The following is a 26,757-nucleotide window of genomic DNA, read 5'->3' as shown; positions in this document are numbered from 1 at the left end:
TGTTGTCAGGAGTGGGGCTAAACCTCTTTTTGGAGGGTGTGTCACAAATTAGCCCCACATCCTCCCTGAGTGCCACTCTGATCCCTTCCCCCTGCCTAAACGGCTCCTCTGCTTGCTGCCCTGTGCTCCTTGCCTGATCTGCTGCTCTGCCTTCTGCTTCCCTCCCTATCTGCCACTGTGCTCCATGCCATACAGAGGCTGCCTTTACTGGACACAATCAACCAGAAAACCTCTGTGCTCGTGCAATCATTCAAGGTGAGAAGAGTCCTCTGATCCCAGCAGGGGTATGCATGCTGCAGTTTGGTCACCTCTGGCTAGAATAATATGGGCATACCTGTTCAACAGAGCGGATTACACGCCTGAGAGAAACTTTCACTTCATTCCTCTGAAACTCCTTCTCAGTGACAGGATCTCCTCGTTTGATCTAGTTCAAAAGATGGGCCACATCAGTGCAATATAACCAATACCATATTTCCTCATTAGCTATCATTAATTCTTAATCTAGATTTGCCAACCAAATGGAGGCTTCATGCCTTGCTATCGTACGGCTGGCGATCACTGTACTTGAGTGAGCTGACCAGAAAAAAGAGGTATGACTCTTTGAGCCTGACTCTGTGTCTTGATGCCCATACCAATGGAAGACCCAGGGAAACCCATGAGTTTGCAGGGTCAGGGCTAAGGGCAGAGTCAGGCAGAATGACTTGGGCTAACTGCCTTCTCCTACCGTCCACTAATAAAATAATTTAGTTAGACTAAAAAGGTGCTTTTCTCCCCTGCTTTCAGACTGACTTCAGATTAACTCACGGAACTCCCTCTCATTGTTTAACCCCACTATTCTGTAAGATCCACTTACGCTACTGGACCGAACAGCCATCTGGCCTACTAAATTAATGATGCCACTTTCCCAGGCTATGCTGTTTGGCTGACATCTTTGCTACCATTTGGTGGCTTTGACCTGTCTTCAGTATCTCGTTGCCATACAATTAATCCCCTCCCCCACTTGATTTCCTGTTGTCTTTTGAGGTACTCCCTGCTGCCACCAGATCTGATGCTTTCTACTTCATTTTGCTACACCACTTGTATTTGCCTTCCCAACCTTCACCTCCATCCCTTCACTCTTCCACTTAGTCTCTTCCTCCTGGCTCCACTCCCCTCCCCTGCAGACCACCGTCAGGCCTTTTGTTCCACTCCACTGCTGGCTGTCTTCCTAGGAGTCACATGCCCAATCAAGTTTCCTTTCATCATTTTAAATAAAACCTTTACATTTATTAAGCATTAAAACAAATACGTAGTGAAATCCCAAGGACTTTGGTAGGCAGGTCATGTGGTTAGGATGATGGAACACAAACCAGCTGAGAGCACAGGCGTGCAAACAACTTACCATGAGGCATAAGGATACGGGGCTTTGCAGCCCATCAATTGTTTTGTGGTGACTGTTTATGTGCACGCTTTTATCTTGTGGGAAATTACGTTAACCCATACTAACGTGTCTTCCTTCCATTAAGCCAGTGTGTCTTAGCTTTCGTTTCCCACGGAGTAAGAGCAGATAGGCAATTACCGCAGAGTAGTTGACATGCTGCAAATGCCTGCCTTCATTCTCCTGGCAGTAGCTTGTTCATGTGCCCGTGTCTTACGTGTCTTGTGGACCGTCATTCGTATGTAGTTTGAGCTTCTGGTCCACCATGGAGAGGATCGAAGGAGACAACTGAGCAAGACTTTAGAGCAATGGAAAAAATATGCCCCGGACAAAAAGAAGTGGGAACTAATCTTGTTTCTGTCTGACAGATCAAACGGCGAAGAACATTTGGAATCTAGCAGAATCTAGATCACTAGCCAGAGAGTGAATAAATATGCATCAAAAGTAGTGAGGCCAACAGGATAAGCACGTAGCTAATTAAGCAACATAATTTCTCATGGTTTTACACCTCCTCCAACTTTTTGTTCTTCCTTTGTCTATTTTAATTTACATAGTGCTGTTGGAAGGTATGTCCTGACACTGCAAATACATATATGTTAATTACTTTCAATCACAAGCATAGTCCCACCGAAGCCAGGAGGACTACTCATATGGAAAAGATATACTTATGTGTGAGAGTGCTTATAGGGTTTGACCCTTAGACTGTAAGCTATTTAGGACAGCAGCCATGTCTTTCATTCATTTGTTTGCAGAAAACTCTACAGACTACTACACAGAAATAATAACAGCTCAATAGATATGGGAACATTGCAGAGCTTAGGCAGGTTTGCATCAACCTACTTAAAGAGCAATCAGAAACAGGTTCTTCATTCTTTAGTTGGTTTTATGTAGTCCAGACTGTAAAGCAGATTTAAAAAACACAGCATAAACAATGAAGACTAACCTTATATTGTTCTTCCACTCTTTGTCGCTCTTCAATAATCTCTCTTTTCAATTTCAGAGAAACTGGATCTTTGCCTTTATGAACTTGCCTAATTTACAGCAGGGAGGAGAAAAACCTTTATCCAATGTACAGCTTGTTTCACTTAAAGAATAATGGACCTAAGTTCTCCTGCCGTTACTAAAGCAGGTGCTTAACTTTAAGCATGGGAGATGTTTCTTTGACTTAGATGGGACAATTCATGGCTCAAAGCGGAAGATATGATTACTTGCTTTCCTTAATGGAGGCCTTACTTTTTTTTATTCACATTGATTTGAGCTATTTCAGTGTGGGCCTGACTCTGGGCTCCTTCAGCTCAATGGGAAAGCTCCCCCTGATGCGAATGATACAAGATCAAGAGCTAGAAAAGTAAAATCTTGAACAAAGTTTCCAGGAGCTTTCTGCTGAATGACTGTAAAGAAAATCCAGGAACTTATTTCCTACTACAGATTACTAATCAGATCTCTCTCAGACAGAAGGAAAAAGAATGTGAGGAAAACAAGAAAATTCAGTTTTAAAATTCACCTACTGGACATGAACCAGCAGAAAGAAGTCTGAACTAACAATGCTTGTTTTGTCATAGTTAAATAAACATTACCATTGGTAATAAAGCTGACTAATTAACACTCACCATTTAAGTTGATTTGCTTCCTCTGCCTGAATGTCTTGTTTGACCTTCTGTGCAAACACTGCTTCCTTCATCTGCCTTGTTTTTATTCCTTCGTTACCTTGGCACAGAACTATAGACGAGACCAAGGAGTTATTATATGAGACCTCAAACTAGACATCTTTGCAAAATGAAGATCAATTTTTTATGAGGAAAACTTATCTACTGTGATAACTGAGCCCATATATAAAAGGTACAGCTAAGGTGACATTTTCTTCAGAAATCAGGGCCATAACTTCCCATCAGTTTTAAGAACAAGATCCCCATATGGATATCTGTTAGAAATGTAACAGCACAAGAAAGCCATTCTGGCTCATTTTATCATGCATTGTATCATTATGTTACCTTCCTTCAAGTCTTTAATCTTTAATTTGCCAGGTTCCTGAATCAAAACAGTTGCTACAGCATGGGGATTTGATAGATCTGTTGGGAATCTCAGGTTTTGGTATTCAATCTCCTATGGGATAAAAATGAATGGAAAGAAATCCATCATGTGCATGATAAAGAACAAGGGGTAGTCTCATCCCCTGACAAGAGCTTCTGGTTCCCAGCTCTTTGTACCTTTACTTTCTGGGAAGCGCTGGGTCGAGAGTGCTTTAACTGGTCTTTTTTCTGCACCACTGGTTTCCCAGCTAAACCTGGTTTCTTCTCTGAGGCACTTTTCTGCTTTTGAAATTCTTCTTTCCTGGGTTTCAGAAGAACATGTGCTACTTTAAACTAGCATCCTCATAATGGATGAAGAGCCTACCATTTGTCTTTGTATGCTTTTTAGGTGTACAGGAATAGTGTAATGGTCTCTCCCAAAGTACAGATCAAGTATAATTTCCTAATTTTGCTCCTTCCCTATTCCCAAAGGAGCATAAGCGATAATCTCAGAAAGTTTATTAACCCTAAAGACCTTGATCTTGTGAGTATTGAGCAATGAGAGTTGAAGAGGGTTGACAGATATAACAGGCATTACGGGTGCTCAGCACTTCTTAGGAGATATTAAGAACCTTGCAAATTGGACCCTCGCAGAGCATATACATCTTGAAGGAGGCTGAGAAGAGCCGAAAAAGGGACCAGAGCTGACTTACAAGGCCAGGGAACTTATTTTAAGGGGTTATGGTTTTCCTTGTTGCAGTCCCATGTTTGAAGCAGACTGCTGTGTTATCAAGAGACTTGGTGTATTGGCATAAGTGCTGAAACAGAGCATGGTGCCACTGTTATGCAAAACAGTACGAAAATCTATATTATAAAGAGCTTTTTCAAAAACAGAAATGGGCAAAAAAATACAAAATTAGATCAAGCACATATACCTTAAGCCCAGAAAGGGTGTTGATGTTCCTGTGAATACACATGTGTACGGCTTAGAGTTAAATTGTGAAATCCATAACTGCATTTTCATCTGGGCTGTTCCATACTCACGTGGTGAATATGTTATGACAACTTCCACTTTCCCATTGGCTGGAATTATTCCTATAACAGGGGAAGAGAACCATACTGAATTAACACAGAAATGGGACTTTATTTGCTAAGCACATTTTAAAAATAATATATTGCTGCAAGTTTTGGTGGCAGAAGGGCTGGAACATATTTCAGCCCAAACATATCACATGTATTGCCAGACCTCCCACTCCCCTGTGATTGGCAACAGCTTCAAATGGTAAAGAGATGAACCATTACTTGTGATGCACAATTTGCTACTACTGTGAGCATGACAAAGACTATTTATGTTTAAAAGCTTCTACTCACATCTGCTACTCTCAAGTCCTCTGGCACATTACACTGTCTTAAGCAAGTTATTATAAACAGGTTTTTTATTCCTTTCGCAAGCCTGGGGATTTCTCTGGGTTTCCTCTAATGCTTCTAAATTTCCTCGCTATCTGGTCCAGTGTTTGGTAAAAACTTTTAAGCGCTATTTTACAACCAGGAACACTTTGCATAATCCTTTGTCAGAGGCTCTAGCTGCTCTCATCATTCCTGAGATAAGGAATTTACTCAGCTCAACAGATACATTAACCTCCCATGACATTCATTTCCTACTCTTTAAAGTAACCTTTGCCTCGCTTCCTGTCTCCTATATTTTTAACGAACATTTAGCTTCCTTTCCTATGGTATTTTTATTGCTGTTGATGCTCTAGGGAGCAGTGACTATAGTAGGAGTTGGAGGCACTCAGCACCTTAAATATTTCCATTTAGTTTTAACTTTCTCCATCAAAGCCCCTTTATATTTTTCCCCCCAGAGCTAGGCCCATTCAAATGAATTCAGCTGGATAAAACGGGAACCATTCTGAATGCAAATTTGCAAATCCAAAATCCATGCAAGGAGGTTTGAGAAAATTTAACCCCAATCCAACCCTGTTTCAGCCCACCTATAATAAATTTCTGTTCTGCCTTTGATGTGCTATTGTACTTCCTACAAGCAGTTGTCAATAATTCAAGAAAGCATTTTAAAAGGATAACTCAAAAGAAGGTAGAAGAGTATGCTATCCTCTGTCAGCCATATATTTGCTATAGCTCCAACTTTAGCTCCATCTGAAGAATTAAAACCTGCCCAAGTTGTGAGCTAAGAACAAACATGCAAAAAACAAAGACCCGATTTTGTTAAACTTAGGGAGGGCTTGCCTCAACTAGAAAATAAAGTGATGTTAGACCATGACCTGAGGATTCATAATTAAAATGTTAAGCATGGTTTAGCAGTCAGTGCAGGGAGGAACCTTCATGCATAACACTGTCAATTGGTTATGGGTAAACCCTACTGGAAACCTTAGATTAAGCACATCCAGTAGACACCATAAATATGCATGTGATATAATCAGGGACATTAACAACATGTCAGCTAACTTGGCTCCATAAAGAATGTTATAAAGTGACCCAATTTTCTACTGAAAGAAAGTGATAATGTTAAAGTGATAAATGGGTAAATTAGGTGTACAGAGGTACAACTTAACCTGAGCGCTACCAATTTGCAACATGTTGTCTGCATGATTTCTTATGATGAAACCTAAACTGGTGACAAGCACATTTGATTTCCAGTTGCTTTCTCTGCCTAAACTCATTATAGCTCCTAATCCTACAATCATTTATTTCCATTTGTAAGAACAAAACAGCTGAGGACGCTAGCGCTTTTCCCACTGGGTTTGGGAGAACATAACTTTGTTGCTTCCTATCGCAAATAATATTTTGGATCTAATTTTAGGACTAGCCCTAGTTCAATTATGCTGGAATTTATTCTACATATCACTGCTGGGAATGAATCCAGACCATCTGTTACACTATGAATCCCCATTTGTGGCATGATGCTTTTCTGTACTGGGAAACAAAGTAACGGACTAATGGATAACTGCATAAAGAAAAGGCTACTCCACTGCTGGAGCATCAAACAGATCATTTGGAGGCAAAGACCTCTAACTTTCCTGTGTGTGTAACTGAAAACATGCTAAGCCAACAGACTAAAATTCAGAAGGTCTAACATGAAAGAGCTGAGAGGTATGTGTCTCCTTCCCATAGCTTCCATTTACTGTAGTACATGTATATATCAAATTTAAGAAGAGACCAGCCAGTCACATGATTTTATTCTAAGTGAGATTCCCAAAGAATTGATCTAACTGACAATACAACTACACGAGCAACTTACCGCAAGGTAAACTGGGGTGCGAATGTACAGTTCATTGATTGCTCCATAATAACTGCTTGTGCGTAGTTTTACTGCTCAGTAAGTGGGAAGTGACTTGCTCCACTGTTCATGGAGGAGTCAACTACCCCATGCTTACAGCAGGGCAAGAGCATGCACAGAAGCAGTTACCGTGAAGCTGTCAATGGGTCGCAACCTCACATCCTATCTTACCTTGCAGTGACTTGCTTGTGCGGCTGTATCCTTGAGAGGCTATGTCTCATTGTCAAAGGGACTGAGGCACTAGGGACCAAACATATAAAGGTTTTTAGGTGCCTAAAACTTGTAAATCCGAACAGACAGCTAACTCCTCTGACTTTCAGTGGGAGTTAAGTGCCTGGTCTACATCCACGCTATATCTCTATTTGCATATTTTTGGATGCCTGTATACGAGCCCAATGCCTGCTCTGACTTGTTCTAATTAGAAGTCAGAATCACCTTTTTTGAATTTCACTCCTAAAGAAAGATTAAGAGTCAAATTCTCAGTTGGTCAATAGCAGCGCTGATCCCGCTGATCAGTGAACTGGATCCGTGCCAATTTACACCGGCTGCAGTTCCAGCTCTATATTCCTGCAGAATTTTTAATTTATGCATGATTCAATTTTCTATGAATATACACCTGGCACGCTACTGCACAGGCGAAAGCTTCCAGGATTTTGTGTAACATCCAGCTATTATTTAACTTTTCTCATGGCCTGGGAAAGTGTTAATGAGGGTTGCCTTAACTCTAATTGTTCTAATTAGAAGTCTGCTTTGGAGCAGACTCACTGTACACAAGTCAATGAGCCCACAGCATGTGGGTCTGATTCACAGTGGGAAATCCCTTCCGCAAATGGAGAGCCATGCAGCTAGGTGACTGATCAAGTGGAATGTCTCCCAGTATCTGCAAAATCCATCAGGCCTGAACCCTAGTTATGCTTATGGGAATTTTATACCAGTGTGGCAGTATAAAGAGGTCCTGAAGTGGTTGCCATTCCATGATAGAGTTTCTGACATAAGGCAAAGGAGGAGGAGATTTATGTATAATTTATAATAATGGTATTATTACTACTGTTGTTATGCTAATGAAATGCTATACTCCAAATCATATATATTTCCATATCACTGCTAAAGAACTGAGGATTTTTTCCACAGAGGAAAGAAATTTGCTGGCTATGGAGTTGTTTGGCCTTCACTTGATGCTTATTATTTATTTCTATTGTCATATATATGAGGCTATGTTTCAATGTTGTGGGCTTAACTGCAAACTCTCAGGGATAGATCTTATACTCTGTATTTCTGTACATCACCATGCACAGAGTCATAAATAACAGAACTTAATACATAATCATTTCAAATTCAATTTTAAAGAGATGTGATTGACCTGATGTTGGCTGAACACTAAATGCTTTGTGAGGATGAATGTAATCAATGCGGAATTCAAAATCTATTGGACAGCTGCACTGCAAAGGAATCTCATACTCCTTGCTGCAAAACAGGAAAGCAAGAAACACAAAGGAAAAATTAATAATCATCCCAGTAGATAACCACAAACGACTGCATGCTCACATCTGGAAAAAGCTGTTTTCTCCGTACTGGGTATGCTCTAACAGTTATAAACATCATAGAGATGGATCACTTAGGAAAAGAAAGCAGCAATTTTTCATAGCTAGAAAGAAAAAGGTCATTTAAAAATGTGTTCCAGCTAGAAGATGAATAAGAAATCTCACTGGGTTTCTCAAAAACAGCTTTGTTTACATATACTTACATAGATAGAATTTGTTTTTTAAGAACTTAATTTTTTCTGTGTGTCGTTACATGAGTATTTGTATTCACTAGCTGGTAAAAATTGTACAATGCAATTTAGCGTTATAAGAGTTTCAGAAATCGAAATTACCCCTAGTTCACGGCCCACAGCGGGGAGAGAAGATGAAAAGGAAAATGAACCACATGTGATCTGTTAGACATATTATATAACACAATGCAGAGGGCAGATAAGAACCTGCACAGAAAAGAGCTGGTCATCACTAAGCATTTTCTGGCCTACAGGGTCAGGATGCAGCCATATCCAGCTCACAGGGTCAGACTGGCACAGCACCACTGAGATATACTCAGAGTCCAGCCCTGCACACTGACCCCACACCGGATCCATGCCATAGACTGACCCTGGCAATAGGATGCAGTCCTCAAAGTGATCAAGTTGAGCACCAGTGACCCACAGTAACCCCTGAACTGTAACAGCAGCTGCAGAAAGCAAAAGAAATTAGGTAGCGCTGTCACACATATGACTTACTTCTCACTAAAGACCTGCTGGAAATGTATTACTGGGAATAATCACAGAGCTGCCAAAATATATTGGCTGTAACACGTTACAAGAGAACAGGTCACTTGTTAAAGCAGAGGCTGAAAAAGGATAATCAGGTTAGAGTCCATGTGTTGGAGAGGACGCCTTCCTTGTTCCCTCTGCAGAATAAGAATAGAGTGCAGTTCAAATCTATACAATACTCTGTTTTTTGCATAATTTGGAGACCAATAATGGTCAGAAGAGTAGTCCATTTTCCTTTCTTTTCCATGTTTTGGATGGTTATTAACAACTGGAACACTCCTGGCTGGTTCAACTGTTTCATTCATTTTCTTTAAAGTTCAAAATCAGAGCTAGAAAACAAGCCATTATCCTTTCCCAAGTAACACCTTGAACCTTAAATAAAAATTAAAATCCAATTTGCTTTTCAATGTTTACAATGTTTTTTCACAGCAGAGATAGAGGGTAATCAACCTCTCTCCCATTTCACTTTTGCTTCTTGTTTATTAGGACTCAGCCCAATGCTAAAGTGGGAACTGAAAATGCTGAAGTGGCATTAGACCACGTTTAAAATATTGTTTTTATTGGAACTTGTTAATACGTTTAAGAAGATGTTGTAAAAATCTTAATTTAAATATAGAGGCCAATTTGCTTCTTGTATCTTTAAAAGCTTTAGCTAATGAATGCAAAAATGTTATTTGGCTCTCATGGATCGCTGATGCAGGGCATGTCTATATGTGTATTCATGCGCCATAATTATGGCACAGTAAGTTAGTGCCTGTAGTAACAGGTACTAAACACACTGTAATTGGCATCTTTTAAGTGACATTAATGTGCAGTAGACTAATTGTACTGCACATTAGTGCATTAGCACATCTTTCACTGTTATAGTTTCATAGTTTCATAGTTTCATAGTTTCTAGGGTCGGAAGGGACCTGAGCAGATCATCTAGTCCGACCCCCTGCCACAGCAGGAAAGAGTATTGGGGTCAAACGACCCCAGCAAGGTGTTCATCTAACCTCCTCTTAAACACCCCCAGGGTAGGAGCCTGCACCGCTTCGCTTGGAAGTTGGTTCCAGACCCTAGCTGCCTTGACCGTGAAGTAGCGCCTCCTGATATCTAATCTAAACCTACCCTCTCCCAGCTTGTGACCGTTATTCCTGGTCACTCCTGGCGGTGCTCGGGGGAACAGTGACTCCCCCAATGCCGGCTGGTCCCCTCTGACTAGTTTATAACAGGCCACTAGATCCCCCCTCAGCCTTCTGTTTTGGAGGCTGAACAGGTTCAGGTCCCGTAGCCTCTCCTCATAGGGCCTGCCCTGCTGTCCCCTGATCATACGAGTGGCCTCCTCTGGACCCTCTCCATGCTGTCCTCATCCCTCTTGAAGTGCGGCACCCAGAACTGGACGCAGTACTCCAGCTGCGGCCTGACCAGTGCCGCATGGAGGGGGAGGATCACTTCCTTGGACCTGCTCGAGATGCATCTGTGGATGCACGACAAGGTGCAGTTGGCCTTCCTGACTGCCTCCCCACACTGCCGGCCCATGTTCATCTTGTAGTCAGTGATGACTCCAAGATCCTTTTCCGCCTCCGTGCTGATAAGAGGGGAGTACCCCAACCTGTAGGTATGGTGCCGGTTGTTCCTCCCCAGGTGCATCACCTTGCACTTGTCTGTGTTGAAACCCATCCTATTCTCGTCCGCCCACCCCTGTAACCTGTCTAGGTCTGATTGTAGCCTATTGCATCTTTCCAGTGTGCCCACCTCCCCCCACATCTTAGTGTCATCAGCAAATTTGAACAGGGTGCTTTTTATCCCCTCATCCAAATCGCTGATGAAGATGTTGAACAGCACGGGCCCGAGGACTGAGCCCTGGGGGATCCCACTGCCCACGTCCTTCCAGGTTGAGAAGGACCCATCCACCACCACCCTCTGTGTGTGGCCCTCCAGCCAGTTGGCGATCCATTTGACTGTGTGGGTGTCGATGCCACAGCCCCCCAGTTTCTTAATGAGAACGGGGTGAGAGACAGTGTCAAAAGCCTTCCGGAAGTCCAGGAAGACTATATCCACTGCTACCCCTGCATCTAATGATCTGGTGATCTGATCGTAAAAAGCCACCAGGTTGGTCTGACAGGGCCTGCCACTGATGAACCCGTGTTGGTTGCCCCTAAGCATGCAGTCCCCTGCAGGACCCTCATGGATGTGTGCCAGAATAATTTTCTCAAACAGCTTGCCTAGGATCGAGGTAAGACTAACCGGCCTATAGTTTCCCGGGTCCTCCTTCCTCCCTTTTTTGAAGATGGGAACCACGTTGGCCCTCTTCCAGTCCTCTGGTACCTCACCAGAGCACCACGAGTGCTCATAAAGTCGTGCCAGGGGACTTGCAGTGACCTCGGCCAGTTCCTTTAGAACTCTAGGGTGGAGATCATCCAGACCGGCTGACTTGAATACGTCCAACCCCTCCAGAAGCTCCCTAACTAAATCCTCACTAACCCGTGGCCCAGGTGTGCCTCCCCCGGGGCCCGAGGGGGGCCCAGCAGGGAGGTGGCTGTTCTGGTCCCTACTTAGGAAGACGGAGGCAAAGAAATCATTAAACATGTTAGCTTTGCTGTCTAGTGTGATGACCAAGTTTCCCATCATGTCCTGCAAGGGCCCCACATTACCCGGGACCTTCTTTTTACCCCCTACGTATTTAAAAAAGGACTTCTTATTGTCCTTAATCTGGGAAGCTAGTCCCAGTTCCATCTCTGCCTTGGCCTTCCTAACTACCCCCCTACATCCCCGAGCAACTACTGAATAGTCCTCCCTGGTGATGACCCCTTCTTTCCATTGGGTGTAAGCCTCCCCTTTAGCAAGGAGACATTCCCGGATGCTTTTGGTGAGCCACGGAGGCTTGTGTGCTCTCCTGCTCCCTTTGATCCTCGTTGGGATTACCTTCCTTTGGGCTTGGAGGATCCTCTCCTTAAGGAGCGACCACTCTCCTTGGACACCTGGCTCCCCGCCCCTCCAGGACCTCAGCGCTTCTCCAACTAACCTCCTTAGCTTGTTGAAGTCTGCCCTCCTAAAATCTAGGGCCACTGCCTTACTGAATGCCTTTGCCACCTTGCGCTGGATGGTGAGTTCCAGCAGGCGATGATCGCTGTCGCCCAGGTGGTCGAGCACCTGCACCCCCCTCACCAGGTCATCACCCGTGGCCAGCACTAGGTCCAACAAGGTGTCTCCCCTGGTGGGGCTGTGCACCTCCTGGGTTAGATGGAGGTCCTGCACTCTGGCCAAGAACCTACGTGAGCGTTCAGACCTGGCTGACTGTTCTTCCCAGCAGATGTCCGTGAAATTCACAGTAGAATTAGTCTACTGAGCTTTTAGTGTCTTGTGTAGACATGCACCCTGTAACTTAAGACCTAGTTCTACAAGCATTTAAGTCATCTGAAGTTCTGCACACGTCCTAATACAATACCCTTCCAGCCCAACCTGAGTGCCCCAGCACTTCAAAATACTGGCATCTCTTCCCCTACAACAATCTCAATCTCATTTCCTTCTACGACCAAGTGACCTATCACTTGGACAAGGGAGAAGAGATTGATGTCATATATCTTGACTTCAAAAAAGCCTTTGATCTGGTATCCCATGATCACCTCTTGGCGAAACTGGACAATTGTGGCCTTGGGTCCACCATGATCTGCTCGCTGGGAAATTGGCTCCATGGTTGGACCCAGAGGGTAGTAATTGATGGAAGTCAATCGTCATGGTGTCCTGTGACCAGTGGGGTCCCCCAAGGCTTTGTCTTTGGACCCATATTGTTCAACGTCTTCATTAATGATGTGGACATTGGAGTCAGGAGCGGAATGGCCAAGTTCGCCGATGACACCAAACTCTGGGGCAAAGCATCCGCCCCAGAAGACAGGAAGGGGATCCAGGCTGACCTGGACAGGTTCATCAAACAGGTGGACGAGAACCTGATGGTGTTTAACACCAAAAAATGCAAGGTTCTCCACCTTGGGAGGAAAAACCTGCAGCATCCTTATAGTCTCGGCACCGCTACGCTGGCTAGCACTATGGAAGAAAGAGACCTGGGGGTCATGATTGACCACAAGATGAACATGAGCCTGCAGTGTGATGCTGCAGCTAGTAAAGTGACCAAAACGCTGGCTTGCATCCATAGATGCTTCTCAAGCAAATCCCAGGATGTTCTTCTCCCCCTGTACTCGGCCTTGGTGAGGCCGCAACTGGAGTATTGCATCCAGTTTTGGGCCCCACAATTCAAAACGGATGTCGAGAAGCTTGAGAGAGTCCAGAGGAGAGCCACGCGCATGATCCAAGGTCAGGAAAACAGATCTTACGATGACAGGCTGAGAGCCATGGGGCTCTTTAGCCTGGAAAAGTGCAGGTTCAGGGGTGATCTGATGGCCACCTATAAGTTTATCAGGGGTGACCACCAGGATCTGGGGGAACGGTTGTTCACCAGAGCGCCCCAAGGGATGACGAGGTCGAACAGTTATAAACTACTACAAGACTGTTTCAGGCTGGACATAAGGAAGAATTTCTTTACTGTCTGAGCCCCCAAGGTCTGGAACAGCCTCCCATAGGAGGTGGTTCAAGCACCCACATTGAACACCTTCAGGAGTAAATTGGATGCCCATCTTGCTGGGATCTTATGACCCCAGCTGACTTCCTGCCCTTTGGGTGGGGGGCTGGACTCGATGATCTCCCGAGGTCCCTTCCAGCCTTGATGTCTATGAAATCTATGAAATTATACTTCAAGGGTCTGATTCTCGTTGGCACTAGGCCCTTTAATCACAATATAAGTGAGGCTCAGTGTAAATCAGGAATGATTCCAGTCTTGCCAAAGTTCTCCTTGTTTTTGCCTGCATCTAATTTTATGGACCGAAGTGGAAACAACAGCCTGGTGAAACATTGTACATCATGTTGCAAACCTATTTTGTACAGGGTTATGCCTGTGTTTTATAAACTGTTTGACTGAAATTGGGCCATGCTGATTAGCGAGGAATGTGTTTTATACACAACATGCCTGGGACAGCTTACTTCGAAAAGGTTAAGGAAATAAACTACAATTGTGCGTGCCTTTTCCCTGGATGTTAAAATCTAGCCAGTGTCTTATGTGTGACCTGTTCTAGGAGGAGAGGAGATAAGAGGAAAGAAAGCAGTAATTTATCTTCAAAGCCTGATCAATGTGGGCGCACACAGAAGTTATATTTGTTGTATGACTGGCCCCCTGAAAGCGCTCTATAGCCGTGCCATGACAGCTGCAGAGTACTTTCAAAGTGACCTATCATGTGACAAATTAATCCTCATTTAATGAGGGATCAGATGAAGGCACTCCCCACAACAGGTGAACATTTGTTGGGATGGGGGTGGGGGTGGCTCCAACTCATGGCGCTTTATGCACAGCACCATGAGTTAGAGTGGAGACCTGCAAGTCTCTCAGCACCCAGTATTGTGCTGTATTGAAGCCAAAGCACCTTTTAGGAACAAGGCAATTACATCCTCTGCTGCCTTTGCAGTTGCATTTACTTGTGCAGAGAAGAGCACAGCAGAATACGGGGCTTAGTTCAAAGCCCACTAAAGGCAATGAGAATCTTTTCTATTAACTTCAATGGGTTTTGACTCTGGCCTACCGGCCTATGTCTAACTTTGGATCCTGTGTGTTATTTGTGACCTCAGACGTTTACAAGTCACTATCTCCAAACAGCAGCAGCAAATCCAGTGACTCCATATACTGACTGACTGGACCCCCATGATGCATTTATTCATTTGTTTAACATCTGTTTCACATCTTCATCAGCGACTTGGACGAGGGGGTGGGAAGCACATTGTCCAAGTTTGCTGATGACACTAAGATATGGGGCAAGGTGGGCACACTTGAAGGGAGAGAGAGGCTGCAACTAGATTTAGACAAACTACAAAAGTGGGCAGATGAGAATAGGATGGGGTTCAGCATAGACAAATGCAGGGTGCTGCACCTTGGGAGAAGAAATACACAGCATACACACAGGCTGGGGAGTTCCTCTCTTGCAAGCACAGAGGCGGAAAGGGATCTTGGAGTCATTATTGACTCCAAGATGAACATAAGCTGCCAATGCTAGACTGCAGCCAGCAAGGCCAGCCATACCTTGTCATGCATCCAAAGATGCATCTCAAGCCAGTCCAGGGAGGTGATCTTCCCCCTCTATGCGATATCGGTCAGGCCGCAGCTGGAGTACTGCGTCCAGTACTGGGCGCCACACTTCAAAAGGGATGTGGCCAGCCTGGAGAGGGTCCAGAGGAGGCCACCCACTTGGTGAGAGGGCAGCAGGACAGGCCCTATGAGGAGAGACTGAGGGACCTGAACCTGTTTAGCCTTGGCAAGAGAAGGCTGAGGGGGGACCTGGTGGCTGCCTACAAACTCATCAGGGGAGTAGGTCTAGCTCTATCTTTCTACAGAATTCTTAATTTATGCATGATTCAATTGTGTATGAATATACACCCGGAACGCTACTGCACAGGTGAAAGCTTCTAGGATTTTGTGTAACAGACGGCTATTATTTAACTTTTCTCATGGCCTGGGAAAGTGTTAATAAGGGTTGCCTTGACTCACCTCTGACCAAGTGGCACATCAGATAAGCTTATGTAGGAGGGGAATTCTACAACGTTCACAGCAGGGTAGGCATGCATGGGAACAAGTAAAGTGTCATCTCCCTAGAAAACAGAGGAGAAATTATTAACCTATTAAAATAAATGCATATTATATATAAAAAGGGTTTTAACACGATAGCTTCCACAGAGCCACACTTCAGCAACTGGGGCCCATGTGACGCTGGTGTAGGAGTTAGCCCTTACAGGGTCATGTAAAACTCCTCCAAGACCTCCATTCCATAGGCAAAGAGTGTGAACACCCTGCTTCTCCTTAAAATCCCTGTGGTTTTCTCTGCTCTGAAGCTCCTACGTTTCTGCTCATATGATGGATTGCAACTATATTGTCTGTGAGAATCCATACCGGTTGCAGCAGCCTGACATGTGGGAGATCCAAACTGATGGTCTGCTTACTCCAGTTTTGGATTTGTAGTCTCCATAGCCCATGCATAATCGCAGGTTTAAGTTTCTGGGTGTTTAAAGGTAGGCACATCTATCCATATTTAGACATCTATATCCAAGTGGCCTGGGTTCTTTCATAGCTTTGTGCCAGACCCTTGACATTACTTTATTGTTTTTCTGCCATGAATTTTATTTTGATAGATAGCAGGGCACAAAGGAAGGTGGCCTCTACTGAACAGAAGGAAAGAGAGGCTAATGATATACCAGAGAGGGCTGTGGAGCAATATAGATATTTATGGTTATCACCTTGCTTGTGAAGGTAGTTTTATTTCATAACAGCCAATATGATTTGGCCTTTATCTTAGATCCATCTTACCTGACAGTGAATTCGGACACAGTCATAATAATAGCGCCACTCATCAGGACAAAAGTCAACTGTTACTGCAAAGGGACAAGCCAGGGACAAGCCGATGCTATAAAATGACACAGAAACAATAAAGTGGGAGGCATTTTAATACTGGTTGTGTGCACTGAGCTCAGGGTTTGTGTGCATGGAACACAACGATGGAGTGCAATGAACAATCTCATAGCTATTTGTGCCACTTACAGTTTTGCTGTATCTGATGTGAAAGTACTTTGTCTGGGGTGGTATAATGTGAAGGTTTATTACATCACCAGAAATATTTACCAGCTTCTGCAGAACAAAAAAAAAGTTATTTTAAGAGAACATTTGGGAGAACTGCTCGGAGAACTGCAAGGATACATTTTTGTGAGTCTGTGTCTAACAAAGAAACTCTATTTAACAGTGAAATAATGGTTTGTTCTTTGATAAAGAAAATGCTGAATGTGTTCAGAATTCTAAAATGCAACCAAAAAAGATGTTACTTTAAAAAAAATATATTGCTAAGTCTTTTAAGTTTTGCATTCAGACTCTCCTAATCATAGGGAAGCTAATCCTGGCACCTTCTTCTTATTCCTTATTCCACAAATAATCCCACACTGAAGTCAGTGGTAGCCCTTGAAAGTAAGATGCTACCAGCTTCTAGCCTTAAAGGGTTTCTTATTAAATATTTAAGGATCCAAAACCTGAAATCCACCACTTACAATGATTTTTACAGATGCCTCACAGCAAAAAGAAATTAAATGTCTTTGTTTTTTGATGTTTGGTTTTCTGCTTATCTAGAAAATAAACTTTGGACAGTGATAGTTTTGCCAGCAAACTCACCAGGCACCATCCCCCTTGGAAAATTAAAAAACTCCATAGTAACATCCTCTTCTTCCCAATTTTGAGCAACACCAACAGCTGTTGCAAGAGAAATGATTTTCCAAAGGAAAGAAACATAGGGAGGTGGCTGCTTGAGTCCTTGAAGTTAAACAAAGCATGAACGCACCTCAGCCCAGCAGCATTAAGCAATGGCAAGAGCTCAGTGGACACCTTGGCAGTCATCACATTGCTTAGCATGTCAGAACCCAAGTGAGCTGGGAGTGATGCACTCCAAGCCACGTGGTACGAGACAGTGTCGCCCCACAGAGCTGAAAATCTAAAGAAACCAGATGGGTGCAGGGGAAACCCGAGGGAAAACGGACTTGCCGAGGGCCATACAGCTGGCAAATGGTTGCCCTACAGCACAAACCCAATCACAGTGGCAGAGGACAAGGGGCACTTCCATGGTTCTCACTAATGAATGAGCAGGAGCACAGTCAAGAGGGCTCCAGGCAGTCTGGAAAGGTGTTTCAGGGGTGTAGGTTGTAGCCGTGTTGGTCTAAAGACACGGGCAGACCAGGTTCTTTGCGTAAATCTGATATCTTTTTTTAGACCAACTCAAATAGTTGGAAAAATTCTTCTTAAAAAGCTTGCTAAGAAGAATTCCTCCAACTATTTTAATTAGTCTAGGAAGGTGTTGACACTTATCCATCACTTCAGCAACTCCTGCTTTACAGCAAGGTGTTAAAGCAGTGGTTCTCAACCTTTATTGTACCAGGACCCATTTGTAAAGATTGATGGCCAGTCCTGACCCAGTGCCCCTTATTCCTGACCCACTGCACCCCACTTCCAGGCCCCAGTGTGTGGGGCAGGGGATGAGTATGTGGGGCACAGTGGGGTGCATGTGGGGCACGGGGGGCCCCAAGCAGCCCCCTACAAGCTGGAACTCTGCCAGCCTGCAAGGGAAAAGACACTGTTTCCCCTATTTTCCTTTTTCAATCCCTTTTTAAAGTTTCTTTGTGACCCTTTCATATATTTTTGCAACCCACTTTTGGGCTGCAACCCACGGGTTGAGAAATGCTGTGGTAAAGGACACAACAGGGCAGAAGGACATGTGAGGGAGGAAAAAGCTCTTTAGGTCACTGAATACACATGCTTCCCCTTTACAGTGTGTTAGATAATCCCTGCTTAAAAACCTACCAGAGTCTGCTGGTGATGCCTGTTGATTTCATACCCCCCATAATGCAGTACAGCCGGCTCAGCCTGTATGACCGTGTTTTGTAGAAGTTTTGTATAAATCTCTGCAAAGGAAGATGATAAAGCATATGAGAAGACTGGGCTGGGTGGATAGATTTAGCAGTCATTCTACAGAATCATAGGAAAGTAAGGCTGGAAGGGACCCCAGGAGGGCATCTAAACCAACCCCCTGCTCAAGAAAAAAATCACCCCTATCTAAACCATCCTATACACAAGTAGCACAGCCAGGCTGTGTGTGTGGTATGCAGAAGACCAGGGAAGGGACAAGCAGCACCGCAGTAAATAGGACAGGAAGCAGAAAGCAGAGCAGCAGATCTAGCAAGGAGCATACATAGGGCAGGAAGCAAACAACAGAGAACAGGACAGGCAAAGGGGACTGGAATGGCACTTGGGGAGGGTGTGGATCTATTTGTGGCACACCTGCCAAAATGGCTGGCCCCATTAACTTATTCTTAAAACCACAGAAATGACCCTTAAAACTACAAGAGTGCTCCAGTCCCTGTCACCCAACAACTGTCACACAAATGCCAGGCAGTGCCCAAAATTGCAGGAACACCTCAACCTGCCACTGGTAAAGCAGGGGGACAAGGGCACCACCAATGCCCTGCTGCTGCAAGGACAACAAGTGATGGTTAAAATCCACTCAAGAGAGCAAAGGAAGATGACCATGCCCCCACTAGAGAGGAAAGGAAACCCCCAGGCACACTCCATGCCAATCTCACCTTCCTGCTACCAAATGTGGTAATTGGCCTGACCTTAGCAGGGGAGCAAGGCCCTCTAACCAGGAACATCTGGGCTTTTTAGTCCCAGTGGGAGCAACAGCACACCCAAAATCCCCAGCCCTGGCTGTAACCATCACCTGAGGCATCTGAGGAAGGCTCCTGTAGCAACAGGAAGGGGAAAAGTCTTTCCTGACTCCCAGTGGCAACCAGCAGAGCCCAGAAACCTGGGGAAAAGCAAACCCCTCCATTCTGCTCTGGAGCCTGGGGACTGCAGGTCCTTGTCTCTGTAACTCTTAAAGCAGGGGTAGGCAAAATGGGGCCCGGGGGCCTGGATGCAGCCCACCAGGCCATTCTATCCAGCCCGCAGGGTCCCTAAAAAATGTAGAAAATGAATATATATCTGCCCCTGGTTACCTGTCATCCAGCCCTCGATGGCTTGCCAAAACTCAGTAAGTGGCCCTCTGCCCCATATAATTGCCCGCCCCTGGCTTAAAGCCTGCAGGAGATACTGCAGCATACAGAAAGATACAGAGCTGCACCCTTCAGCCAAGCTGTGGTTGGTGCAGGACCAAAGTGGGAAGGTAAAGTGCAAACACATCCCCTGGCACTATACTACACTGCATCTGGTTGCCCCGGCTCTGAGAGCTGAGGATCAGCAGCATATGCCCATGTGCCTCTAGCCACAGTCTCTACAGTCAGCGCTGGGAAGGGAGAGCTGCTAAACCCCAGAATGGCATGCCCTTCAAAGGCAGCTGCATCCTTGCACATGCTCCACGGCTCTGCCCAGGCTGCCTCTCGAAGCAGAAGCGGTGGGGCCACGACTGCACAGTCCTGCCGTTCATCCCCAGAGCAGCGCGGCCTGTGTAGGAGGGAGTTACCAGCATGGTCAGGCTGTGGTGCAGGCACACAAAGAAAAAGGAAGACTGGGTCTCTGAAAATGTACTGGTAAAAGTCCCTGGTGTGCATGAGGCTTGCTTCCAGACCAGAAGGTGGTCAGAGAGCAGGTAGGACCAGGTACTCACTGGATTCCAGCAGGTGGTTGGGGACAACATTTGGTTTTCTGGGCTCCTCTACGAGGCTGTCCAAAAGGATGGCAGGGACTTTCTTAAATGGTCTTTCAGCACCAGCAAACTCTGAAGGGGCCGACTGGATCACTTCCATGCTGGCACAGAAACGCAGTCCCACATGTATCCAGATACACCACTACCTGGGATCAAGTACAAAATCTTAATACAAAATATCCTGATGACTGCATTTGTCTAATCCTTGCTTTGAACTCTTCCGTCTTTCTGTGTTTACCTGTTACCTTTTGTCTTGCATTTGAACTGTAAGCTCTCTGGGGCCAGAGGTGCCTTTATGTTCTGTGTTTGTACAAAGGGGCCCCTGATCCAAACTGAGCCTCATCAAGACTACTGTTAACACGGGTAATAAAACGGGTCACAATAGGTATAGAAATTGAAGATGCCTTATGCAGTGATGGGGCCTGACCTTGCAAATGCCTACTCACAGGAGGGGCCCCTATGAAGTCACGTGCAAGAGGGTTTCCAAGTAAACTGGCAGCCAACACTAGTGTGGCTGGTAACCGAAATGGGCAGAGATGCACGTTTGGAAAGGACGTGTTTTCTCTCCCTCCTTCTAACTTGGGGAATCTGACTGGTAGCTTTGGGCCTTGTTACATGGTAAACGTGGGCAGCTCCTGGAGCTCTTAACCCCTGGATTAACACCCGTGGTTTTAAGCACCCATTACGCAGCTCATGGTTAAGTTGCTCCAGGGCAGGATTGTCTCATGATCCGCACTACCCAGTTCCCAGTCCATTAAAGGTGTGGCCACCCCCCAAAGATGTGCTGCCCAAGTTGAAGTCCTCCAGGATGCCAGGATCTCTTGTGCCCCGGCCCATAAAGCAGGGAGAGAAGTCTGTCCCGGTTCATCCAACTCGTTGTGGTAACTCACAGCTCCAGCTCCTAGTCCTGCCCCTGCTCCCCAGGCCTCGAGTGGCAAGCCACAGCTGTGCAGGCGGGGGACAGGCAGAGAAGGTTTCTAGACTAAGGGTGCGACTGCTCCAAAGTCCTAGCACTAACACCAATAGACATTTGTGCAGCTCACAGTGGAAGGTGTAGCAAGGCCCTTTGTTTCCTGACACTTCTCCTTTCTACTTCTTTTCCTGATGGGCAAAAATGTTATCACAGAGACATGGGCCGTGTGCGTGTCTGAGCTGATGGGAGCTTGTGATCTTAGAGGTTTCCTTTCCCTCCTCTCCCAACTCAGATTTCTTTACTTTATTTTCGATCTCGGTTCCCCTTTTAACGATATCGTAAAAATCATTTTAACTACTCTGGAGCTGCGCATCCCCTCCCTAAGGCTGTGGTTGATAATACCCACAGTGGACAAATGAAGCCCATATGTAAATGCAGTGGCAGCCACTGCAGTTTCCAGATGTGACTTCATTGTGCAAAGGTCCCGGAGAAGTCCTGCCATCACACTGTGTAAGAGGTTTGACTGGCAAGTGTCTTCAAAGGGAGCCACAAAGAAAACTCGCCCTATAGCTCCAGAAGCATGGATGAACCTGGCTAAAATCCTTGCCTGAAGCCAGTTTCAAAGATGGAAACGCTTAAACATCACAGCTCCTAGGATTCTCTCTCAGCCCCATATAACTTCTCCTGATGCCTAGACTATTTCCCTGGAAGCAGACTGCACAAGCTCCCAGAAGACATCAAGCATCTGCTGCCATGGACAATGTAGTCTGAGCCAATGGAGGCAAGACGGACCTACCGCCTCCAGGGGAGATCTCCCACCTAGATACTTGTATGAGAGCTCCCCCTTTCCCCTCCATATCCTCCAGCACAGGCTAGTACAGAAAGGATCTCTGGACAAATTCACTGTCTAGACTGGTTTGTACAGAATTATTTTTCAAATACCCATGGCGTGTCAGGGGTCACTCTGACACTTCACAGTCCTTGCATGTTCTTCTTCAATGGTTAAGTATTAATCTGGGACTACAAAACTGGCATTTACAGCTTTTATTTAAACAGGATTGGGATGGCATATTTACTTAAGAAAGATAAGTGTGAATCCAGCGAGCTAAGGGGATCCTGGTTAAGCAAGCACAATTATCAGAACGCTAATTTATCTAATGACAGAAGCATAATATTAAGCAGCAAGGAAATCAGACATCACCCTCATGGAAGTATGCCCAGAAATATACCACAGCCCCTTTCCTCCCTACCTCTGGCACTGAGGGCAGGGGGGTAAAACTTGGAAGAAATGGTGGAGGAGAAAAGCAACTCTGCTGAAGCCACCCAAGTCATTTCAAATACTCCTTCAAGTAGTCTTTCCTGCTAATGCTCCTTGCGGTCCACCAGTAGATGGGACCATGTGGGCAGAGCCCCATTAAGAAAACATGCAGAAGGCCCTGGGTTGAAAGCAATTCAGTTCTGGATGGAGTACATGTGGGGGGGTTCGTGGTCCACTCTAAGTGGTGGCTTGGCTGCAAAAAAAGGTTTGATGAGCCTTGAACAGTTGTGGCTAACAGACCCAGCTCAAGCATGAGGTCAGTACTTTTAAAATGTAGAGGTCTCATAGTCAACTGCTGGTGCCAACAACCCGTGCTAATGAATCATGTTGCACGAGCTCTTTAATTCCTGGTCCTCCTCTGGCTGGAGCTAGCGGCCGTGACTCCAGTGCCTGGGCGCAGAAGACCGGAGGACAGCACCAAGGAAAAGCTCTGCTATCCAGCTGCCTATATCTGCTAATTTCCTGACCTGAGAGGAGGATCCCTGCCCTCCATTTTATACTGTGATCCCATGTCTGGTCTAGTCTACATCAGAAGCGTTTTGAGCAAAGAGTGTGGTTTCCACCCCGCCTAAGCAGGCAAAATGCTGTGGTGATTCATGGCACAGGGGTTAATGCTTCTTCCAGAACTGAATAATATTTAGCCATGAATAAGCAGAGAGTTTATAATGACGTGACACTGATTCTGGCACCAAAAATAATATTTTCTGCACTTTTCTGGATTCGGGCATTTACACAAATCAGGGTGCAAAATCTTACTGGGCAGAGGGATGGTACATTTGTACCGAGCTGGTAATAGTAACTAAACTTAAGGTACTACATTTAATGCGCTACAATTACAACACATTACCGAATGTGTAGATGTACCCACTGATACCAAGACCCATAAAAAGCAGGTGTAAGCACATGGCTACTTTCTTAACATTTGCATTGTTCACTTTTTCTTAACTTTACAAGATCGCAGTTACTATCCTCTTTGCCACTATCTTCTAGCTGGAGTAGGTTTGACAAGGAGGAGGCAGAGCCATATGAGGAAAATGTCTTTCCTAATATGTTCATACTAGTCACTGGTAACAAGAGCAAACCCCACCACTGCTTTCTACCATAAAGACACCTTATTACAGCTGAAAGCCTGACCCCAGTGCCAATGGCAAAATTCACGCAGATTGTAATGAGGCCATGATTTCACCCTGGACCTATTTAGTGTTCAGGCCCTTAGATCCTTTTGTGCCTTGTGAAGCATCAAGCACACACTGTGAGTGAACTGTAAGAATATTAAGCATCAAAGTAATTATAATTATGCACAGCCTGGGGTCTTCAAAAGCATCTGAGTGTTTTAGGAGCAACCGGCCTTGCAGTAGTCTACATTAGAAAGCCTTCATTGTAACAGCTACCCCAGCAACGGCACCGACTGGATACATACGGCTTCCACTGAACACAGTTAGCACAATTAAATCATATCCCTGAATGGCTTTGGACTGGATTGAAAAAAGGGCACTTTTGTGAACATAAACTGCATTTCCTGGAGGAGGGCGAGTCAGCTGGCGCAGCCACGTCTGTTATGGGGACGATTCTTGTCATATGCCTAAATAACAGCTATGTCAGCAAACTTTTGACAATTCCAGCCATAATCAGCCCATAGGCTAATCGCTCCATATCGTCTGATCGGTGTCACAGATTTACAGTGGCAACAGGTTTCATAGTGTCATAGGTCAGGAGGGACCTGAACAGATCATCTAGCCTGACCCCCTGCCACAGGCAGGAATGAATGCTGGGTTCACAAGACCCCAGACAGGCGATCATCCAACCTCTTCTTGAATTTGCCCAAGGTAGGGGCGAGGACCACTTCCCTGGGAAGCTGTTCCAGATTTTGGCCACCCTGACTATAAAATATTGCCTCCTGATCTCTAACCTAAACCTCTTCTCTCTCCATCCGCTTATTACCATTGTTCCTCGTCACCCCAGGTGGTGCTGGGGAGAAAAGGGCTCTTCCTATTTGCTGGTGATCTTCCCTGATGAGTTTGTAAGCAGCCACCAGGTCCCCCCTCAGCCCCCTCTTGCTGAGGCCGAACAGGTTCAGGTCCCTCCGTCTCTCCTCATAGGGCCTGTCCTGCTGCCCTCTCACCAAGCGGGTGGTCCTCCTCTGACCCCTCTCCAGGCTGGCCACATCCCTCTTGAAGTGCGGCGCCCAGTGCTGGACGCAGTACTCCAGCTACAGCCTGACCAGTGCCGCATAGAGGGGGGGCATCACCTCCCTGGACCGGCTTGAGATGCATCTTTTGATGCATGACAAGGTATGGCTGGCCTTGCTGGCTGTGGTCTGGCATTGGCGGCTCATGTTCATCGTGGAGTCAATAATGACTCCAAGATCCCTTTCCGCCTCTGTGCTTGCAAGAGGGGAGCTCCCCAGCCTGTATGTATGCTGTGGATTGCTTCTCCCAAGGTGCAGCGCCCTGCAGTTGTCTGTGCTGAACCCCATCCTATTCTCATCTGCCTACTTTTGTAGTCTGTCTAAATCCTAGTTGCAGCCTCTCTCTCCCTTCGTGTGTGCCCACCTCACCCCACATCTTAGTGTCATCAGCAAACTTGGACAGCGTGCTTTCCACCCCCTCGTCCAAGTCGCTGATGAAGATATTAAACAATGTGGGTCCGAGGACCAAGCCCTGGGGTACCCCACTGCTCACATCTCACCAGGCTGAGTACAACCCGTCCACCACTTCTCTCTGGGTGCGCCCCATCAGCCAATTTTATGCTGGTACATTTTATCAGGTATATGCTTGCATTATTTTTTTTCAATTGCCTTAAATAAAGCCTGGTTAACTTATTGTACTTTTATGTTTCGCCATTATAAACACTGTAAAGCATGCAGCCCTGAGATTTACCACCTTCTCCCAAGAACTGGGCTGGGTCCCAAACCCCGTAAGAGTCTAAGATTTTAAATCATTCAGAGCCGGAACGCTAGGGTCACACTTACTTACAAATCACAGCCTTTTACATCCACAAAATGCAAACAACAGGACTTGGAAATTGTATAACAGCTCTGCTTGGGTAGCATCTACCTGTATGGAGCTGTAAGGCTACAGTACTTAGTGGCAGATCCTTGAAAGTGTTTAATTCCAGTTGAAATCAATGGAGCTGACACACTTAGACACTTTTACAGAGCATGTGCTTAGGCATCCGATTGGCAAACGCATAGTGTTCCGCATTTTCGGTTTTTATCGATTTTTACCAATAAACAACCTGATTTTTTTTTCATTGAAGTTATTCAGTTTTTACTGATTTACACCTGTTTGTCAGTTCACTCGGTGCTGCACCACACTGCTTTCAAAATTCCTGGTATTATTTTTTTTAAATAAAAACTGAAAATGCCGGGCACTACACGATGCACAGGATTTTGCACATACACTGCTCTCCCGGGCATTCATATAGACAGGGATTCCCAGAATTTTTTAAAATAAAAATAAAAAATGCTGGACATTACATGAGGCAGACAAGGATCTTTGGGTGAAGCTGGTATCTTTTATTAGACCAACTTAAATAGTTGGAAAACAATTTTTAAGCAAACTTTCCGGTTCAAAAACCCTTCGTTAGGCTAAGGAAGTTTCAGCCTACACCCGTGGACACGACATGATGCACAGGCTTTTGCACGTGCGTTGCTCTACTGGGCATTCATATAGACAGGGAGAGATGCTACCCTGACTGGCACCTGCAAACAGGGTCCCCTGCAAATATTTATACCCAAGGAAAGCCCAGTGAAGCACTGCCCCTCCACGTCCCACTGAAATCCATGCTGCCAGCAATCCCTTGGGATCCACGGCTCAGGGCGGCAGAGCTGGTCGCACTCTGGTGTCCTGTTTGTAGCAACAGCTGAGGCCACGGTGGACTCACCTGCGCTCGGCGGGAGCCCATCTGCAGGCAACTTCAGCCCCTACCATGTGTGCGGTCTGCTCCCAGAGATACTGGCGGCTGCCATGAGCAGGGGCCGGGGGAGAGGGAGGCCCAGGACCTGCCTGCATCTGCGGCCCAGGTCCCCTGCCCTGGTTGCTAGGCGACCATCGACTCAGTCCCAAGACACAAAGCCCGGAACAGGCTGCACCATTTGCACCTGCTGTGCGGGGGGAGACACTGCAAAGTTTGGGGGTAGAAATTACAAGGGGGGGAGATGGATTTTTCCACCACCTTCTCTCATTTTTAAAATGTTACCCTCCAGGTTCAATGCAGCGGCTCCTGAAAGGATCTGAGGGGGGGGGGGGAATA

At 45.6% G+C, this 26,757-nt stretch overlaps 1 protein-coding gene across 1 annotated transcript in view; it reads right to left on the bottom strand.

Moving 5' to 3' along the window:
* The window catches only part of CFAP221 (cilia and flagella associated protein 221), a 39,858-nt gene extending 13,321 nt beyond the window's left edge, over nucleotides 1-26,537 (bottom strand). Inside the window, 14 exon segments of the mRNA XM_090045920.1 lie at nucleotides 335-424; nucleotides 2,361-2,448; nucleotides 3,028-3,136; nucleotides 3,409-3,520; nucleotides 3,625-3,748; nucleotides 4,362-4,521; nucleotides 8,082-8,185; nucleotides 15,592-15,692; nucleotides 16,405-16,476; nucleotides 16,478-16,501; nucleotides 16,636-16,722; nucleotides 18,433-18,533; nucleotides 20,234-20,418; nucleotides 26,389-26,537. Of these exon segments, the coding sequence (XP_089902046.1) occupies nucleotides 335-424; nucleotides 2,361-2,448; nucleotides 3,028-3,136; nucleotides 3,409-3,520; nucleotides 3,625-3,748; nucleotides 4,362-4,521; nucleotides 8,082-8,185; nucleotides 15,592-15,692; nucleotides 16,405-16,476; nucleotides 16,478-16,501; nucleotides 16,636-16,722; nucleotides 18,433-18,533; nucleotides 20,234-20,372 (1,311 nt within the window). The 5' untranslated portion in view covers nucleotides 20,373-20,418; nucleotides 26,389-26,537.
* Nucleotides 26,538-26,757: the final 220 nt, after the last annotated feature.

Source organism: Crocodylus siamensis, chromosome 4 (assembly GCF_052110815.1).
Source record: "Crocodylus siamensis isolate JL-2025a chromosome 4, ASM5211081v1, whole genome shotgun sequence".
Classification (NCBI taxonomy): Eukaryota; Metazoa; Chordata; order Crocodylia; family Crocodylidae; genus Crocodylus; species Crocodylus siamensis.
Note: the sequence above shows the minus strand (reverse complement) of the source record. Positions and strands in the feature narration are given on the sequence as shown.